General features: G+C 37.9%; 1 protein-coding gene across 4 annotated transcripts; it reads left to right on the top strand.

Moving 5' to 3' along the window:
- The first annotated feature begins 6,797 nt into the window (after nucleotides 1-6,797).
- On the top strand, nucleotides 6,798-15,471 carry LOC122058298 (protein EMBRYONIC FLOWER 1-like). 4 transcript variants are annotated; one of them, XM_042620923.1, is made up of 7 exons: nucleotides 6,798-7,157; nucleotides 7,265-7,367; nucleotides 8,059-8,236; nucleotides 9,329-9,765; nucleotides 9,841-11,627; nucleotides 13,194-15,184; nucleotides 15,281-15,471. In XM_042620923.1, exons 3-6 carry the CDS (start codon nucleotides 8,082-8,084, stop codon nucleotides 14,943-14,945), a joined length of 4,131 nt encoding a protein of 1,376 aa, XP_042476857.1. In that variant the 5' UTR covers nucleotides 6,798-7,157; nucleotides 7,265-7,367; nucleotides 8,059-8,081; the 3' UTR covers nucleotides 14,946-15,184; nucleotides 15,281-15,471. The 4 variants fall into 4 exon arrangements, with proteins under 4 accessions (XP_042476857.1, XP_042476858.1, XP_042476859.1 ...); XM_042620924.1 differs by having other exon boundaries at nucleotides 6,798-7,367; nucleotides 13,194-15,071; nucleotides 15,155-15,184; XM_042620925.1 differs by having other exon boundaries at nucleotides 6,798-7,367; nucleotides 13,194-15,071.
- The last annotated feature ends 6,568 nt before the right edge of the window (nucleotides 15,472-22,039 follow it).

Genomic DNA, 22,039 nt, shown 5'->3' with positions numbered 1-22,039 from the left:
AAAAAAAAAAAAAAATCAAATTTTTTTTTTTGCTTTTGTTTTAGGGTTTAGCCATCTCTCTTCTATTTCTTTTATTTTTGGGTGAATAATCAATATATTCAACAAAGTGCAGGGAAACAAAAGGACCCCTTACAATAGAAAGACCTGGGAAGGCCAGAAAAAAAGAAAAAAAATTAGACATTCATAAGCAAATCACCCTTAAGATGTCGAAACATTGGGACCCAAAAGCCGAGTAGGTAAATCCCAAGAAGTAACCATGAACCTATTGGTTGAAGGGAAAGGGAAGGGGGGGGGGGGGGGGGAGGAATCAATACATGAGTCTTGAACAACTTGCTCCTTACGGCTAACCTCAAATGAATGGGGCTTGTGAGGACCTATACTAAGGAAATATTTTTCTCAATCAATCGAAGGATCCACATCCTATTACTTTTCTTAAGTTTTAGTCTTCGAATTTTCATATGTAGCATATGTAATTGAGCCAATATAAGGGGGTTAAGGTATTCACAATTGTGGATGTAAGCTTAAAAAAAGTTATAATTTGCTCCCACCAGTCCCCAATTAATAAATTTCTTGACCACATGAATATGATAATTGAAGGCCCAAGATTATGTAACTCAGATTCTATTACTCGTTTCCAAACGTGCAACATATGTCCTCAGTTAAGGCCTTTCTCTTAGATCTATTTCTCAGTGAATCCTTTGTTCGTTCAAAATTCTGAAAAAGAAAAAGAAGATCGAATGTAAACAAACCCTTGTTATGGTACTAGGCATCCAGTTGTTGTAATATTAAGTGAAGACAAGGTATTCATTCTAGTCCTCTGGAAGGAATCAGAATCATATACTTGTAAACTTTATTCTTGTGAAAGTGTCAGCCTTAATCGAAGATAAACTCTTCTAATTTTTCTTTTAAACTTGCAATGAGGAGAGAAAGGATGAATTTCCACAAGTTTGGGAAAAACACTACTATTGGAACTCCAATTTTTGCTTAATTAGGATTTGTAACCTCACATAAACAAGTGTCTCACACTCTCACTAGCTACTTTACTTTTTGCTTAAGATCAGCAAAGAGATATTATTAGAATGAATGATCAGAGAAATATAAAGAACAACCAAAGCAACAAAACTGCCCAAAAAGGACAAAATGAATCAGATTAACTCTTCACCTTCGACATTGTCATCAGCAGAGACGGCTTGAAACAAATATAATCCTCAGTTAAATCTAAATTGAGGCTTTCGTACAGCATCCCAAGAAATATCATCATGAATAAAACGAGGAGGATCTCTACAGAAGCTGCTGCTGCATGTTTGTTGCCAGATGATCCGCTCCTAAGTTGATGTCCCGAAAGACATAAAAAAATGGGGATCTTTGGCATTGAAATCCGATAAAATAAGAGAAAAAATCAAATTTCATTTTTTCTAAGCTCATGAGGCTCACAGAATCTTTAAGTGTATCATTTTCATTTTTTCTTAGAACACTATTTTGCAACATTAATAATTTGCCAGTGTTTCATACAAGGCAGACCTACATGCATGGTGGCAATTAAAGTGGAATGTGAATAACGACCTGACCCTTTTGGAAATAGTGATTTAACAAGTATCATTGCTTTATCCACTTAATGGCTAAAGGTGGGACTAGATCACAACTCTGCACACTTTATCTGGGAAACCCATAAACACCTTCACATTCTTAAGCATTTTAAAGCTTAGTTTTAAACTTAAATTTTCTCCAATATCCTTTCCTTTCTATTTTTCTCTTCTGTTTGTTGAAACTTTATAAGAAAGTCCAATTGAATCCTTCCTATTATTAGGTGGCCAATCAAGCAAAAGAGTTTGTGGAAAGTGAAATTTCAAGAAACTAAAGAGTTCTGGGAAGTGTTTGATAGAGTTCTGTGTGAATTTCTTACAAGTCTCAGTACCATAAGTGAACTAGTAACAGTAAGGTGGTATTTGAAATGGATCTACCACTGAAGCCCCTTCCCTTTTCCCTCTAATGGAGGAGAACTTTATGAACATGGTTGATAGGAAACAGTAGTTTACAAAGGAATGAATAATAAAAGTAATGGGTATGTACCCACATATATAGGGTCATGCCTCTTACCAACTCATCTGCAAAAGAATCACTAGATCTAGACCCTCATCCTGATGAGTACCTTGATACCCAACTTCCTTAACTAAATCATTTACTCCTGCTGGGACAAAACACTCCAGCTTTAGCATGGCCTGGTGGGCTTTAATGTCTGGCTCATCTCTCTCTCTCTCTCTCTAAGCACACACACGCACCCATGTACAAGCACGCAGATGAACACAAATTTTTCTGGGGTTCTCTTCCTTTGTATCCTGGGCTGGGTAGGGTTAATAAGGTCAGTTTCGGGTTAAACAAAACACTTACATGGTGAGCCTGAATTGCCAACCCTTCCTCCAGAAGGAAGGCCACAAAAAGAGAGGATAAAGAAGAAGAACGAAGTGAGAGTCTTGAATTAATTGTCTGTTATTTTTTATGGTTCTCTTTCCCATCTTGTCCCCGTTTAGGTTTACTCTGTTTTGTCTTTTAGTTACTTTTTTATATTGTGAAATTTTCAATGGTTTAGGCTCTCTATATATATAAATGGAAGTAAATAAAAGGAAAGTGGGGAGGTTTATTATAAGGTTGGGGACGATGTTGAAGAGAATTATTCCATTGTATAAGTGCTTTGTGGCATCTTTTCTTTTGTCCCATCTGTTCTCTATCCCAGATGGTGAGTTTATTCCCCTCCCCCTCCCTTTCTGATAAATAAAAAATATATAAAAAAAAAAAAAGAAATAATACAATTGTCAAGCAAGATAGCTAAGGGGAGGACCCAAATCAAAACAAACAAAACAATAATAAAATTAGGGAACAAATGTAAAAATATATATTAAGAACAAATCGAAACAAATATCAAGTTTTTCAATTTGTTGATCAAAGATAGTACGGGAAGAATCTAACATGATGACTCCATCACGTTGTGAAAACATAATAATTAGTTCTGTTAAACAATTGCATTTTTAGAAACACTTATTTATTTATTTAGTTATTTAATGATGGCTATCTAGGCCGAAGTCATATCGTCATTCAACCTTTACGGAAAGTAGAAAAGAGTACTAGACACCCCGTGTGAGTGGCTCCAAGGAGGTAAGAGAACTCGAACTCAGAATCACACGTTCCCAGAGGCGAAGATCCCTTGCCAACTCAGCTACTCTATGGACTTTTAAACATTTACACCAACCTTGGTGGGATAGGCAGAAAAAGGATGCCGCAACTCAAAAATATGGATGAATCTACATTATCTTCATGAGGCAATGTATCCAGTCAGGGTCTCTTCTAAAGAGGGATAGAGGAGCTGTTACCCTCAAGGGGCTTTTTTTTTCTTTCTTCAATATCAATCCTTCACAAATTGTACTAGATATGATTGTGAAAGGTCCTTCACAGTCATTCCCTCTTCAACCCGAGCCTCATGGGGAATCAAATTTTGAATCCAATTTTGTATCTCCCAAGCCATTGTGCCCCTTACCTTACCCTTGTCTTTCAGAGGAAAAACACCAGCAATGGCTGCCAGAGCAGTTCTGTTACCCTTCATCAAACTGAAGTTCTTGAATGCAGCTCACAGTGGCTTATCTGACCCAAGTAGTAGTGAGTTGCAATTGTTAAATTATGACTTTCTCTTCTGTAAATACTAAAGATGGATCATTGAATGTCAATCCATGGATCCTTCCTGGGAATTAACTGCATCTCACAGAGAATGATCCAATCATCACTTTCTGGAAACATTGTCATTTTCAACAGTTTAGGTTCATCTGTGAGTAAGTAACTTGTTTTAGAACCCATATCCACCTCATTAATATATGAAAAATCTTGTCACTTTCTAGGAATTTTTATGAACCTCTCATCTAAGGAATGAAATAAATGATCTGATACTGATAAAATTTCTCCTTAACCTCATGGGTTTAGTTGCTTATGATTATAATGCTACACCTCTAAAAATGAATAAATTAATGGACGAAATTTAGCTGCTGCCTGGACTGCAGCCTAGTTGCTTATGATTATAATGCTACACCTCTAAAAATGAACAAATTAATGGATGAAATTTAGCTGCTGCCTGGGTTGCAGCCAAGTAACTACAACCCCTGTGGCGGCCAAAGAAATAGAATCTAAAAGTGTATTTGGGAAAATACTATAACATAGGAGGGTATTTGTGAACCCTAGAGGGAAGTGAATTATTCCATTTCTCTGGCTACCAGTAAGGCTTAGCTGCAACCCGAGTAGCAGCCAAATTTTTTCCCAAATATTAATAAGAACCTTTGCAATGAACACTACTTGCATTTCAGTTCTCATCAGAGTAGATTTATAGAAAAGCATGAATCAATGAAACATTTGGATCAGTAAAGAGAACCTTAATCATCATCATCAGCTTAAAGAAGTGGGTTTGCCAAGTTAATAACACTAATAATAATTAAAAGGAAAAAAAAAAAAAGAACCTGATGACCTTATTACCAGTTACGTTCCATATCATTGCAGCAACAACCACAACCACAACAAATATAAATGATATATGGGTCCCCATATATGAATTTCAAATATCCTAGGATGATAAATTTTTCCTTTTTGTGGATGGAGAAAGCTCATCAACAGACTAGAAACTGTGGCTTTTAGGTGGGAATGGCCAGTGAATAACTCCCATTGTGTTCATAGATCTACTGGAATTTTTTGTCGAGCGGCCATTAATGGTTATTTCTGTTCTGCAACCTCTATAGTGATGTGTCTGTCCTACTTAGGCTGGTTGAGGAGGTAGAACCAGAGAGATCTCAAGAAACCCATCTCGGATTACCATTGAAGATCATCTAATTTGATCTTATCCACTTTATCAAAAAAAGCATTAAGAGCAAACTTTCCTTTCGAGTTCTGTTATTTTCGTGGGGTCTCTTAGTTGTCCAGGCTTTACGCAGGCAGGAATTATAATGATGTTTTAAGGTTTTCTTTTTAACTAATCTGAAAAGAAAAAGGGAAAAATATATAGGTTAAGTTCTTCCTCATCTCTTCTCCTTTAAACTGAAGCCCAATGCTCAGGCATGAATCTCGCTTCTGATCATCATCATCATCATCATTATAACACAGCTTAGTTCATACAAAGATTCCCTTTTTTTTTTTATCATCTGTTAAATGCAAACAACTAACTTTACTGAGAAGAGGAGATAGAAGACACTACTGAACCATCAAGGCCAGTAGTAAAATAAAAACAAAAAATCATTAATGGCAAACTACCAAATGGGTACCCCTCCAACATGCACAGATGCATGCCCTACACCTCTCTTTTGCTAATTCATCTTGGGCTCCAAATAGAAAGATTCCTCTCTCTCTCTCTCTCTCTCTCTTGTGTTGTGGCCGTTAAATGGGGTCAAAGCCATTGGCTTTATTTTTTGCTTTTCTACAAAAGTAGGTGAACTTAGGATTAACAAGGAAAAGGCTAAACTAGTAAACTGGTTAAACACTTGAAACCTACCTTAAAGTTAGGGAATAATCTTCTATTCCTATTAATAAAACACATTCCCAGAAGAATATATAAATACAAAATATTGGTTTTGGAGTTTAGACTGATGGAGTGATAGATGCTCTCTTCTCTGCCATTTCACTTGGGGCTGGTATAGTGGACCAAAAAAGCCACTATGCCATGCGTCATCAATAGGGCTACCCTATTGGTCCAAAAGTAAAATGAGATATGCAGGTGGCCACCATATATATCATCCTCACGCCACGTGTAATATTATTATATTTTGTTAATTAATATCTCTAAATCCACATAACAATGTATATATCTAATAAAGGGGTCCATTCATGGATATATGTATAAAATGTACAATGTTGGATATGGAGATTCCAATCAGAGGATAAGGATAAGTGAGATCTTGTGATGATGAGGATGCTGACCTGTATTGATTAATCACCATCCTGATGATGCTGATGTTGTTATTCTCCACAACAAGATCCAGATTCCATACCCAGACCCAAACCCAAAGTAATTAGGTAAAATGTATAGTTAGGTGATCAGGAACTTCATTCAATCTAACTTTAGTAATTGTGCTCCACAGGTTTGTTTAGTTGCCATTTGGTAGCATCAATCTTGAGTTCTTTCACACCTTAATGGGTTCATCTTCATGGGACCACTCTATGCCTTAGTACTGTTCACTATTTCAGATCTTTCTCTCTTCTGTAAAATTTCAGTGCTGACCATGACCCTTGTAGGGCCCAATATCAATATATGGCAATGGTGAGAGTTGAAATTAACCAAGGTTTTACTGGAAATATATTCCTAATTTACTACTAGTCCCCTTTAGAAAAGTTTTTACAATACTATTCCCCCCCCCCCCCCCCTCTCCTTTAAAACACCAATTATTCTATGAGGAGTAGCTGCTAAGATGCTTACATATTTACATATATTTGTTTTATCTATTACATATATTTTAATTATATATGTTTATATATTCCATAACTGTGGTAAGTGGCATATGACATCTTATCAACTCTCTCTCTTTCCTTCTTTCTCTCTCTAAATCTACCATTGATGGCGGTAAAACCGCGGAAGGTCAAAAAAGAATCTGAATGGAACATCTACTTATTAGGGTTAGGGTTAGGGTTAGGACAAGTCATGGTAGGGAGAAATGACATGGCACCATAACTAGGGTTAGGTTTCGCTTCTCGTTTCTTTGGTGACCACAAATTTTTAGGGTTTTAATATATAAAGGAAGGTGATGAAAAATTATCAATTATCACCGTCAACATGGTACATGTTAGAGCTCTCCCATTTGTCTCCCTCCCACCTCTCTCTCTTTCTATCTCGCTTACATAGGATGACATGGCTAAACAAAGGATTCTAAAACCTTCTTTTCACGGATAAAGAAGGAAACACTAAAAAAACACACAAACCACTCTCTCTCTCTCTCTCTTTTTCGTGCATCGAGAACCCTTTCACCTTCCAACGTTTCAAAACCCTGGAAGAGCTAGGGTTTCGACCCTTTTCGCACTCGAATTCTGCACAACCAGCTTCGAATTTTCTCACCAAATGACTCTTATCAGCTTCGCCGCGTGACACCCTCTTTTCTGAGACATCTTCGTAGGCACGCCGTTCCTGAGTTGTTGAGCCCCATGTGAGTGGTTGTTTCGCTTCATAATTTCATGATTCTTCTCTTCCAATTGTTCTTCGATCTTCTCGTTGGGCAGCTACGTTTGATAATATGATGATCGGTATGACCAGTGGTTGAGCTCAGCTCCATTTCACCTCCGCTTTTGATATCATCTTCGTGTCCACCGGTTCCTTCACTTCAGGTTTCTTTGCTTCAGATCTCATCTCATTTTGGGTAAGGGTTCCATCTGTAATTAATTTATTGTATTCTCCGCCCTACTGCGTATTATAGTATTTATGGGTTTAACTGTTTTTAGTTTCAACTTCATTTGTAGGTCGACTACCTTAACCTTTATGTTTTCACTTCATAATTTAGTCAAGTTTGCACTTTGAGTCAGTTCCTATATTGCATGATATGAATAATTTGATCTATGGAATATCATTTTCACTTTTCCTTGTTCATAGTTATATCATTAGCTCATAAATTCTAAATTGTAATTTTTTTTGGGTCTAAAAAGACGTTATTTTATGATCTAATTTGTTATTTTTTGAAGTGGGTTTGGCTACACCTTTGAAGATATCATTTGTGAGCCATAAAAAACCCAGATAAGCACCTTTCGAATCATCTTCAATGAGGAACCATGACCTATCATCTTCTGCTATTAGAAACTTAACAAGTGCTGATATTAGGGCTTGAACTTCTAGTTTATGGTGCAATTTGCCTTATTTACATCACATGTTATCTCTTATATTAATAAACCCTAGGTTTTTGTTTCAGAAGTCAACAGCCATCCTTTGTTCTACCTTGGAATTTTTAGGTGTCTTTAGATTGAACAATTGATGCTATCACTCTAATTTACATTTAGGGTTTGTTCTTCTTCTATAATCATTGTGAATCTAAGAAGTGATATTATTTTGGGCTGCAGTGCTGTTCCATTGGTTTTGCAAGATGGATGAGAGTGTCGTGGGGGATGGCAACCATACAACAATCGATTTAACTCCTGTAGTCAAGTCTTGTATTCCGCTAATTGAATCCCAACCTAGTGAGCTAGACAGTGCTGATAAAAAGCATGAGACAGATAGATGTGGGCATTTTTCAATCCGGTAAGCCTTGAGCTCTATTATTTTATTACCACTATGAAGTTATGTACTTTTTTTTTCTAGCTCTTCAATATTTTCCTTTTCTTGATAAAAACCAACCTCTTTTTATTGCTTGTATGTATGTATGTGTGTACGTATGTAGGTATGAATGTATAGTAAGTGCCAAGATTTTTCATCAGTAGAATGGTTTTATCATCATGAAATGATTGCTACTTGAATTTAGTTGTTTCTACTTGTTCATGAAGTATGGTGTGGAGACTATTGAGTTCCATTCACTAATGTAGTTCTTATTGGATTTTTGAGTGTTTCATTTTAGTATTAATAGATTAGCAACCTGAGCCACATCATTTGTTTTTGAATTGCATGATTGATATCTTCCTTAATGTAAGGAGGAAGAAACAGTGGATGAGGAATTTGTCTGATACAGTTGAGTTAAATTCTACTTTTTTCTGATTAAATTTTTATTATTGTTTCATTTTTAAGATAGTACACATTTTCTGGGGAAGGCATATGGGCTCATTTTAACCAATTATTGACAAGAACTCCATGAAAAATGGACTCAAACTGCAGTTACTCAAATCGATAATCTTACTAGAAAACCTCCATAAAAGGCTCTTAGATTGATGAGGGAACATTTTGTTGTGTCACTTTTTTGTTGAAGATCTTATATATGTCTGTGCTTGGTAGTCACTATTTCATCTACTTCAATAACGAAATCATCAAGCACTGGACTTAAATCCTTCCTTTTTTACCTCAGCATCCTTCATCCTTTACTGCTCTCATTCTTTGGTAAGATCAAAGGTGACGTCTACTGTTATAACTAGGTTATCTTGAGGTATTGAGTAGTGGAGATTGAATCATATATCTGGAGGGTTAGATCTCTTTGCTAGTTTGCTCCTCTTTGAACATCTATTTTCATCGGAGGACTTGACATAGCTATACCTTGATTAGTGAGTTAGGGGCCAAGGGATTCTGTACGAGTTAGATCTTGTCCTAGTGTAGTTACTACTGTTGAGCTTTTTGGCCTTTTTTCTTCATTGACTGGTCTGAGAGCTGTCTTATGCTATTCCCTAAAATGTTCTATGGTGTGTACAGTGGTTATGTTGCTGAGGTTCGTAGAAAAGACCGGAAGATTTGTTGGCCATTTCTGACTGTTGATAACTCTAACAAATTGGAGGAACAAACACTTCCCCCTCTGCATGTTCCTGAATTCAGATGGTGGTGCTGCCAAAATTGTCTGAGGAAGATTGAAGCCAAGGAATCTCCAATAGAAACTGGAGTGCTTACAAATTGTTCCAATTTAGCATGCAGAACCAAAACTACTACTTCACCTGGAGTCCCTTTCACATTGTCTTGTGGTGATGCTCAAAAGTTGCATTCTGGCTTTCAACAATCTTCTGAAGTCAACATAGTTGATGGAAGGAAATTCAGTTCAGATGTTTCTCTTCATGCTGGTAATGCTGAACATTGGCCAGCATTATTTGGGAACAGAAAAGAAAAGGGAGCTGAAGTGGAGCACACAGTCGCAAAAGGTATGCTTATATCTGATCTCCCCATTATGCTGAAGGAACTTTTAACTGTATAACCCATTTTTCTGTCTCCTGCAGATAGTCATAGATTGACTGATGGTATCCCAGAAGATAACCTGAACCTGGCAATTTGTAAACCTACCTGCAGTCCAAATATAGAGGATACCGGCCTAGAAGGAGTAAACTTTATGAAAGGAGGAATTCTTAGTACCAATTTTCAAATTTGCAAGAAGGGATGTGATTTATCTTCAAATGAAACTGCCATTGCTTCTCTGTCCAACTCTAGTGAAAAGAGAGTTCTGGGAGTTGCCTCTCTCAAATCAAAGGGTTATGAATTGGTTAACAGTACCAATGAAATATTTCACAAGGAATCTGCAACCGTCAAATCAAAAGGTGACGAATTGGTTAACAGTTCCACAGAAATATTTCACAGAGAAAAGCCAGAATTTAGCAGGACCAATTTAGCAAAAATCAATGGGGAACACAAGGATGTAGTGACTTCTTCTGTGATATCTGAGGTAGATAAGGAGGCTTCAAATGCTGTAATGTGTCAAACTACAAACCTTCATACCATGGTATCAATTGATAGTTCTAATGAAAGTGATGAGGATTTATCTGGAGAACATGTTCAAGATCAATATCATGCAAGTGAGCATGGCAATTCAGGTGACACTTCACATGGGAGCAAGCCAAGAAAGTTGCGCTTGTTGACTGACATAATAAGAAGAGAGGGGCTTGTCGCATCGGATAACCTTCATGACACCGAAAGAGATGCAACAACTGGTTGCATGAAGACAGTAGGTGCTCAATCTAAAGCAACAATGGATGCACCCTCTGGGATGGCTGTAGATCCTGTTACCAACAATCAAATGGCTTTCCAAGGAACTGATAAAAAGGTTATGCTGGGTAAGAAAAAGAAACTCATGCTTCCATGGGATCAAGATGAGGGGACTGCCAAAATGGGTAGGCAAAGTGGAGCAACTGAAAATATTAAAATCCGTATGGAAGATTCTCAAATTAAAAACACGGATAATTTAATTGCTAATGGTAAACTAGCAGGAGATGCATCTCTCCTGATAGGTTTACTTCCTGGTTCTAAAAGTTTTTTGGGAAAGCATAGAAATGGCAAAAAACTTATCCTGGGTAAGGAGGAAAAAGATATCTCTCAGGTTGAAGATAGTTTGTCTTCCTTGTTACCTCGTTACGAGGTTATTTCCAAAGAAGTTGAAGTTAGGAAAGATGCAAAAATCAAGTGTATGGGATCTGAACATGTTTCCGTTAAACCATTACAAGATGGAGTTGCAGGGAAAGATTTTAATTCGGGGGCCCAAAGTTGTGTGGCTGCAGAACAAAAAGGACAAAATCTTGTTCTGGAGAAGAAGAAAAGTAAGGTGCCTCAAGTTGAAGCTGAGAAGTCTCCTGTAATTCCTTGGCAAGAGGGCATACCACACAAAGATCTGATCATAAAGAGATGCCTTGACAGGAAGCGCAAGATTGCTACGGGTGCCCAAAGTGTTGTGGCTGCAAAACAAAAGGGACAAAATATTGTTCTGGATAAGAAGAAAAGTAAGGTGCCTCAAGTTGAAGCTGAGAAGTCTTCTGTAATGCCTTGGGAAGAGGGCATGCAACACAGAGATCTGATCATGAAGAGACACCTTGACAAGAAGCACAAGATTGCTCCATCTAATGGTTTGAAATCTGCTCGAGGTCCATGTACTGGAAGAGGTATCCATCGTGGTCTCAAACATCATATGCAGACCCATAGAAAGGGTACTCTGAATAAGAAGCGAAAGCACTTGCCTCAAGTTGAATGTAGGGTTACAGTCCCTGGTGAAAATGGTACTTCTTTCATTTTCCAACCAAAGGTACAGTCTTTCTGCATATATGTGCTCTAAAAATATGTTCTGCTCTTATTACTCCATATTGAAACATTCTCATTCTGATTCACACTTAACCTTCTCTATTATATATGACCATTTGGCAGTGGCTTGAGAAGGTTTTTGATAACCTATCTACCTTAGAAAGATGTAATTGGTCGTGCAGATTATTGCCTGTTATCTCTGCCTTAAAATTTCAAACATATACCCCTAATATCTAGTTTGTTAGTTTCCAAACATTAGTTTCTTTTTTTCATATTGACTCTTTTTTTTTTTTTTTCATTTTGGATTAATATCGACACAATTTTGTGCATATGTGGTGGGTTTTCATGGGAAAAATTCATAGAAGGGATATGTTTAATCTGCTTAAGTTAGTGTAATACACCCCCTGCATCTACCAGTGATGTGAATCCCAACACCTGTCCCCCAAACTCATTCAAGGAAATTGAGTTGGTTCTAATTGCAATTATCAATGGCTCCACTTGATAGAGCATGTGCTTGTCAACCCTCAATAAGTGTGGTATTAGATAATTTTTTGTGACATTTCACCAAAATATCATGTGGTAATTGAGCATAAATGCTAGAGAAACATACAATCATCTTTGCCTTAAATAACTGAGCATGGCAGTCTATATAAAGTTAGACATACACTCTTAAATTTTTTTTAAATAATATCATTATATCTCTGTAAGAGATAACTACAGTTACATTTGATATTTTAAGAAAGGAGTTCTTGTTTGTGCTTCTCGTGTTTCAGACTATACTTTTTTATTTATTTATTTATTTTTTTTTTGGGTGGGGGTGGGGTTGTGGGTGAGGGGAGCACTAATTTCGTTGAATACAAAAACAATTAGTTCAATCAGGATTGCAGTGGTGTTCATATTTCTGTGCAGGCTCCAGAAGAGCTCCATATCTTATAGATTCCAGGAAGTCAGCTGGTTCTGATGGGTTAACTTCCCTTCATGTGTGAATAGCTTCATCGAAACCAAAGCTTTATAAGTGTCGTATAAGTTGACTAAGTTGGATCTTGTTCTTCATAAGTGCTATTACTTCGCTATTGTTTATTGAGAACCTGAACCTTTAGGAAAAAACTCTTTATAGGCTTCGCTTTGGAAAAATTACTACATGAAGGATTGCACTGAGCTCAGCCAGAAAACTTTATGACAATCCAATTACCTGCATAAGATTTTGGGTCAGTATATTTTGTAATATATCTAAAATGGGTTATGCAGTTTGTGAAGTAAAATCACTAATAAAATTTGTGTCTAGTTTTCTTCGTGTGGATAGTTTATAGCTGTTGGTACCTGTTGATGAGAATTTCTATGTGGCAATGCAAAGATATGATGTTGTTCATACCATATGCATATATGTATATAAGCTTGTGTATAATTTGTTTTATTTTTCTCATGCTCCTTCCTCCTCTGCAGCTCAATGATTTGTCTCTTTTTTTTTTTTCTGGTAGAAATGGTTTGTCTTGTAGAATGGCTTCTGTAGATAATCCTACTCAACTGGTATGTATGTATTTACAGAGAAGGTGTTTATTACATATTTCAGGATTCCTTTAATGCATGTAATTATGAGAATGCCACTAATGTTGCGGAGCCTTCGAAACTTTCAATAGAACAATGTGATCAAGTGGCCGATAAGATATCCGAACAGGCAGCTTCGGATGATATACCCATGGAAATTGTGGAACTCATGGCCAGAAATCAGTATGAGAGGCGTCTTGATTATGCCAAAGATGCTACAGAGAACAGGTATTCCTTGTCAGAAACAACTGAGAAAGTTACAGATTCTGGGCTAATGGATTCCACTGAGGCTTTGAGATTACTCCGTGAGAATTCTAACTTGCAGAAGTCTCAGTCCAGCAAAGCAAAAGATGGCATGTTTTCAGGTCCAAGTGAGGGACTCACCAAACAAAAATCAGATGCCTGCCCGTCTAGTTTCGATGGAAAATACAACAGCATGAATTTCAGTACAAGCCGACTAGAACAAGCTCAGGCCTCTAGTGGATTGAAGGCTTTTTCAGAGCATCAAGGAAAGCTACCAAGTCAAGTCCAGTTTCCTGTCATCGGTTCAAGAAGAAGCTATGGTACTGAAAATTGTACTTGGGATGGTGATATGGTTGGGCAAAGATGCTTCAATACCTCTGCTCAGTCCTCAGGTGCATATCATACTTCTCAGGTAATTTTGCCACAAAGTTCATTTATGGAAGCACAACCTGTTTGGTCCTCAGGCCCAAATCGAGTGCCTTTTGAATCTAATAGCCCTCAGAAGTTGGTTACTGGAGTGAGTAATTCAAACAGACTTTCTCAATCCCCTGATCCATTGCCTAAGGGATATGTTAACTGGGAAACGAACGAGGGGGTACATCCAGATTATCTATTTGCTTGCACAGACAAGGGAAATGTATATTATCCAAAAATGAGAGGGCCATTAGATCTATATGCTAATGAGACATTATCAGCAATGTATTTGCTCAAACTCATGCATGCAGGAGTGTGCTCAAGTAGTCCCCTTAATATGAATGATAATCCAGAGAGGTTCCCTAAAGATCCTCCATTTCCCCATGACCAGATTATCAGTGAATTGACTGTGGCAGAGGCTAGTGTGTCCAAGTCCGACAGGGAATTGGTCAACATACCTTCATGTGATTTCCATGGTAAACTCCATCATCTAGGAAAACCACACGAACGTTTTCCTCCAGTTTCTATTGCCAAACCTGTTGATTCTTCAGCACCGAAGGACGTTATTATTCAAAGGACCACTGGGTTCACAGGTGGTTTTTTAACTAAAACAATGCCTCGTTCCCTAAAACATCAAGCAAGAGAGGGCAAGAAAAGATCATATTCACCTGTACAAACTCGAGGCCCCAAATTACACATGTCTGCCTCAATAGATAATCCTACAAGTGAAAACCATAAATATGTGATCCATGATCTGAAGAAAGGGTTTCTATGTCTGCAAGCTTCAGATTTTACAAAATTTCCTGAACAATCTCAGACAGAGGAAGGTTCAAGCAAACATGTTCAGCTGAAGATCAGTAGAATAGATGAAACAATTTCACCTGTGGAAAGAATAAGTAGGATTGAGAGCTGCACAGTTAACAGAAACCCAGCCGACTTTACTGTACCAGAAGCTGGAAATATTTACATGATTGGACCTGCAGACCTGAAATATAAGAAGAAAAGACAATCAAGGGAGAGTGGTGGCCTGATTAATAGGGATGGGAATAGGAGACAGAAAAAAATGAAGCTTACAACAATAAAGGAGCAGAATTGCATCTATTTAGCCCACTCTGGTTGAGGCAAGAGCTTGCAGGCAGCAGACAGCAGACAGCAGACAGCAGTACCATAACCATTTCCTGGATTTGGTTCTCAGTTGGCAGGAGTCATGTAAATGTTCTAGCAAAGTCTATAAGAATCTCTGCAGGTATGCATAACTGAACAGTAAATTTCATACTCACATGCACCAAGTCTACTGATCTTTGTTTATGGTGTACCATATGTTCAAAGCTGAGAATTTCGAGCTGTGCAGTGAAGCAGGTAAGGATGGGACATGAAAATTCTCATGACTTGCATAAATATGTACTTCATGATTTTCAGATTTGAATCTTATGGTGACTTTCTGCTATTTTACAGGTCATTTGAAATCTTATTGGTTTCCATTGTCTTTCAAAACTTTCAAGTTTCCACTCAGTTGTGGATCTTCACAGTATTTCTGTGTGTGTGTTCCTAGCACAAATCAGCTATTAAGGACACAGTCAATAATAATCATGTATTATCTAGTGGAATCTTCAATCTTTAATAATGACTTGTGTATCTTTGTGTAAGTCTCTCTCTTAGTTCCGTTCCAAAAAGGTATTTCAGTTGTCCTCTACAACCCCCCCCCCCACCCCCCCACCCTTCGGCTTTAACATATCAGAGCTTCACAAAATTTGATTGCCAAAGAAATTGTCTTGAACAGCTTTATGAATTAGAAATTTGATATTCTCTCATGTTTGGGAAAGCTAGAAATATGAATACTCATTCATTTTCTATTTCAATTTGTTATGGGGAAACTAATTCCATGATGCCCACTTCCTTTTCCCTTTCAACACTACTTTTCGGCCATGTGGATTGGTTTGGATAGGTGTGGGGCTCCTGATAAGTAATTTGTCAAGTTTGAGCACAAAAATCCTCTGCGGGGAGGCACGCACCCAAGCTGTTGAATCCTCGCTACCGCTCACTGCAAAGGATTTGTGTCCCATGTTTGATGGTCTATCTCAATCATATGGTTGTGAGTTTGTATCAAGTGTGTTCCTCCCCCCCCCCCCCCTCCCCTCTCTTCCTCTTCTCCCTCTATGGTGCGTGAGGATGAATTTCTTACAACCAACAAATGTTTGCCATTGGAATTTGCCATCAGCTTTTTAATTTTGATGTATAATTCTACAGGAGGTGAGTTGGGACTGTCATTTCCTTCGGTGACCAACATAATTTTCCCATGGAAAGACTACGATGCTTATACTGGCAACGCTTTCTTTAAAACTCAGGTTTCTCATCTCCTTTGGCAGCCAACATGAATTCCCCCATGGGAAGACTCTGCAATGCTACATTTTTGGGTAACTCTCTGTGTCACTGGTTATAATTATATTAAGTAGTTAAATAAGAAGTGTTTTCTTTTGGAGAGTGTGGCTCTGTGTGTGTGCACGAGGGCCAATGGAAATGCACAAGAGAGTATCAGTAGAGATGTTATTTTCTATTTCATGGGAGCCGGCTGATCCTCCCCTCCCTCTCTTGTTTGATCCAAGGCCACACTCCCTCATGGAAACCATTTTCCCATATTAAATATATACCTCATGTAATGAAATGAGACCAAGGTTCGAGATCTCATTTCGTTTTGGTATTTCGGTAGGTTCATGACCACTGAAATACCGAAATTTCGGCCGAAATGATTTTTTTTTGTTGGCTGTTTCGGTGGTGAAACGGTGGTATTTTGACCTGAAACTTGGTGGGTAGCCTATTTTAAGGTTAATAAACACGTTAAGAACATAGAAATGCAAAAATTTTAGAACATGACATTGTTTTGGAGTTGTACCTTTGTTTGACAACAACTGTCAAACTGTTCTGAAAATTGTACCTACTTCATTGCTACAACAAAATATAATATGATAGTAAAACAAATAAATAATGCATCTAAGCCATGATCAAATATATATCAACATTAATTAGATAATATTTAGAGTATTAAAGTAGTATACTGTGTGACTCCCTAATCCATAAGTCCCAACTAAAATCAAACACTAAGCATGTAACTTACACAACAGTATAACAGTAATTATAATAACTATGTAGTATCTACTATCTACTGGAAAGAACTATGATGGCTTGGCTAGATTCCACGCTCAGTATGATGGAGTCGACATGCATTCTCTTCTGGTTGCACCACAAATGCATGCCATGTCATAGTCTGAGAGAAGAATCGAACGTAGTCCTCAACAGTTGCCAAAAATACTAAGTCATCCACATATTGAAGGTAACCTATCCGAGGGTATGTATCACCACCATAGTATGAAGAAGAAGAACCCGCCATTGAATTACTATCAACTAATGGTTTCGGCAACATGTACGGGTTGGCTGAGTATGAGAATAAATTGTCCACAAAGCCACTACCATGTGACTGGGTCTGGGAGCCATAGTCAGTACTACTACTAGAAATGGATGAACCAGATGTATGCCCCATCCCAGTGAATTGACCATAAGGTCCATGATACTCCGATCAGCTGCTTCCTCTAGTAAATGATAGGGCATGCCATTGCCCACTCCCTCTACTCTCACTGTGATGATGACTATCCCCTCCACTCAAACTCATTCTACCCATAGAAGTAGATAGACTATCAATGTCCATACAATCTCCTTGCTCTTCTCCACTGAATCGACGACGAGGCCCTCTACTGTAACCTGATGGATGTGCACTATGATTAGAATCTTGTGTGGCATACTCAAATTGACCATCCCCAGTGAATTGCACTGGCTCCGACGATGGATCGGCCCGCTCATACTACTCTCGAACTCCTTCAAATCTATCACCACCACCTCTGCCATCACCATCATTACCATCATCATCGTCATCACCATCGCCACCATCATCACCCTCTTCATCACCTCCTCCATCTCCATCTCCATCACCATCACCATCACTATCACCATCACCATATGTCTGTGTATATGGCTATGTCTAAGTCTGGGTGTGGGTACGACCACTCGATGAAATGGACCAATCATCTTTGTCATCATCATCATCACTACCAGGTGCAGGCTCGAATGGTCTAGGGGTCTGTGAATGTATCCTTCCATCTGTAGCCATATAATCATCAACATTGACTGCCATCTCTCACACTAGATATAGGTCCAGTCTACCTCCTGGCCGATCCATCAACGGCTCGCCTCTATCCCTCACCCAGTCTACTAGAGGATCCTCCTCATCTGGGTTGATCTGGAAAACATTAGCCAGCTCGATCTAGCCCCTATCATTATCCTGACCCATGTGTATGTATTGCATCCTCAGCCTCATATTATAATGCACATACACCAAGTCATTCAGATGTTGTGAACTCAATCAATTCCGCCTCTTCCAATGGATGAGTGAAAATGTGCTCCAATTTCTCTCACAACTAGATGTAGAACATGTCTGGGAAAGTACTTTGATGGCAATCTTCCTCAATTCTGGTGACGAACCCCCATACAACACCCACCATTCAGCTGCATAATAATTTACAAGTGTAAAAGATTATTTATGTTCCAACACACTTAACACTTGTATAAGTAACATACTAAAATTTGGATTTCATACCAGGATCAGTACTCGTATGACCCGTATATGCGGCGGGAGCCCCGAAGTTGCCTAATGCATTCCTGAATTCTTTCGTCTATAAAAAATTTATAAATACGACCCTAATTAACAACCATTGTACTGAAATTTAGATATCTATAGTAATAGTAGTATAAAACTAACCTCAGTATTAGATTTGGCTTGTAGATTGGGGTTTGATTGCAACGTGGCAACCACCTACTTCACTGCTTCTAGAAGATCTAGATCCAATGCAAGTCTCTTGTTATACTGATACCAAAGGTTTAAATAGTATGCTGAAATGTGACAAAATATATTATTGTTAATGTTAACATTAATGCATTTTTGTATCACATAAAATAATGTCTTCAACTTTGCTTACCGGCCTTATGCAACAGATGCGAAGTTGGTGCTCTCAATGGTCTTCTATTATTTCCATAAATTTCCTATTTCCACGTAGGTTGGCAGTATAGACATTTTCCTTTATCATTGCAATAGCAGCCCACAGACTTGCAAAGTGGGTTTGAAAGCAGAATCCACCAACTTCAATACGCCAACAATCGGTGCCAAGATTTTAACCACTTTACCCAATTGTGTCCAAAACTCTTCGGATGAAATGGTTGCATGTGCCTCCCTACCACCAGCTAATCATGCTTCCCTCCAACCAAACCACTCCTTATGTGCGAACATGGATCGAAGACTAACTTTCTTGGATTTAAAAATCTAGAGTGCAATATAGTTGGTAGCAAATCTTGTGAGACCGGGCCTGACCAAGTCACCCCTGCACTTCTCCCTTAATAGGTTCAATGAAAACCCATGATTATAGACAAATGTGCTCACTCGCCTAGCCCTTTCAACCACAGTCTGCACAATTTTCAGTTTTCCCATGTCCTTCAACATTAGGTCAATGCAATGTGCTGCATAAGGAGTCTAAAAGAGTTGGAATCTAGGGTTGTTCATCATTTTAATTCTGGTCTTCTTGTAGTTACTTCCATTGTCAGTCATAATATGAACAACATTTTGTATCCCAACTTCTTCCACAACATTCTTCAAAAGCTTGTAAATATATTTTGCATCATTTCTTTCCTTGGATTCATCAATAGACTTCAAGAAAATGGTTCTACCATCATAATAAACCATAAAATTGATGATGGACTTTCTCATGGGCCCTCTCCAACCATCACACATTATGGTTATCCCATAGCTCTTCCACATAACTTTTAACTCATCAATAGATGCTTTCAACTCAGCCTCCTCCTTAGGCAAATGTACATTCATCATCTCATATGCAGTCGACCCCTTTATCCCCCGACCAGCCTCAACTACAGAATCAAGCATCGACTGGTAATAGGGACCTGTGGTGGCGTTTTCTGGGATGCTATGAAATAACATCTACTTAGACACAACCTCCCCAATATAAGCCTTCATGTCTCCCCACATCCCTTTTATCTTACGTTGCTTACTAACATTTTTTCTGTACGCACGGGGATCCTGTTGTAGAACGGGGTTCATACGAGGTGGAACCACTGGAGGTGGAGGTGGGGCTACCTTTGTACTCTGTGATCTCCTAAAGGGTAAAGGGATCTGTGAAGATCCACTACATCCTGCTCTAGATGGACCAGCTCCTCCATGTCTACGTCTTTCCATGTCCTCATGAAGACTTTGTTGGCTCAATGCTTGCACCTGCCACCAATCTCTAGCCTCTTGCTCAGTTTTTATGTCATCAGGCACATACACCGGGTCATCACTATCATCATTATATTGATGCACGGGAGCATAGAATGCCTCCTCAAACTCTATCCTCGCCTTCTCCTTTGTAGCTTTTCTCTTATTCTTCCCTTTATGTCTTCAGTTATGGCCTTAGCAATATGATTAGGCACTTCACTGCATCTAACCACATCTGAGAAATTTCCAACCAGATGTTGCTTAAGTCTTGTGGCTCCACCACCCATTAACCTCTTATGACAGTAGTTGCATTTTGTATGCCTTTTATCGCCATCAATCGGCTCTTCGTGTTTCCATGCAATCTCTCCACTATCACGACTACTATCACGTCTCCCACCTCCTCTCCCTCTTATCCCGCCTTCCTCATCGCCTCCTCTAGCCATTTTATATCACCCTGATGTTAATGTTGATGCATAGAAAAAAGAATGTCATTATTAACTTATAAGTATATGGTAGCTGCTTATATTTTATTCTTACATATAGTTGACAATGATTAAAGCAATATTTATCATAAAAAGTAAAAATTTAAATTAATGGAAAATGAATTTTTAAACCAGAAAAAATATATATATTTATGTACCAAAAAAAAAAAATTTCGACTCCATGAGGTCATAGATCAGCCTCTAATGTCTAACATATAAAAAATCTACAAGCATCCAACAAGTCTTTATGTACTATTTAAAAAAAAATGGTTTTAGCAAAAGAACTTTACATTTCTTAAGCTTTGAATGTATAGATATTCTTGTAGGAATCTAATGGAAGTCAAAAAGTGTGATAATGTGGCTAATTAGAGGATTGAAGTAGTGTTTTTCTTTCAAAATAGGCTCCTTGAACTGAAACCACCGAGATAGCCGAATTCGACTGTCTGGACGAATGGTGTATTTATAACACTTGGGTTGTACCGTTTCGGCGAGATACCGAAACGGTATTGAAATTTCAACCGAAATTTTGTACAACTCTTATTTTGTGCCTAATTTCGTTTCGGGGAAAAAAAAATACTACCAAAATTCCAAAATTAAACAATCCATTTATTTATAAGTGAGATGAAATAAACTTTAAGTTGAACGTTAACATTCACGGTAAGTAGACATTATAGAGTTTTTATTATTATTATTATTATTATTATTGGTGAAAAAAATATTATAGAGTTCACTAGAAAATTTTCAGTCCAATACAAGTATATATTTTGGTTAAATCTTTTTTTTTTTGGGTAGAATGTGGTTAAATCATGTTAAATCTTGGTTAATAGTATGTTTGTAAATTTTATTACTTTAGGAATATTTTCAATTCGTATAACACATTCATTGTTTGCTGAAATTTGATCAATGAGAAGGATGGAGAACTTTTATAACATGAATATCGATCAATTATTTGTTAAACAAAAAAAAATGTTCACCACATGGCAAGTTGCTAACCTAAAGAATTCACCAACCCTTGACTGAGTTTCCCTCCACAATAAACAGGAATCCATTCACCGCTTGGCATCAAGACTACTCAAGGAGGGTGGAGGATGTGGGATCTTCTCCAACCCTAAGATCATACAGTGAACCTCATTGTGTTGTCTAGGGAAACTTCTTCTTTTATGAATATGAAATATGGGGAAGTGTGATTTCGATGTGTGCATGAGGGCCAATGGGAGTGCACAAGGAAACATTCACATAAGAGTTATTTCACCTTTCATGGGGGGTGGACAAGTCATTTTGCATCACGTGTCTGGGAGTAGGGGCCACATTCCTCCACAAAAAACATTTCCCATGATATTGTCTAAGTTATAACCCTAAAACATCATGACTAGGTGATATGAAAGAAAAAAAAAAAAAAACTTCATTACATAGATAAGGTGGAAA

Source organism: Macadamia integrifolia, chromosome 12, assembly GCF_013358625.1.
Source record: "Macadamia integrifolia cultivar HAES 741 chromosome 12, SCU_Mint_v3, whole genome shotgun sequence".
NCBI lineage: Eukaryota > Viridiplantae > Streptophyta > Magnoliopsida > Proteales > Proteaceae > Macadamia > Macadamia integrifolia.
This window is presented reverse-complemented; position numbering and strand designations above follow the sequence as displayed.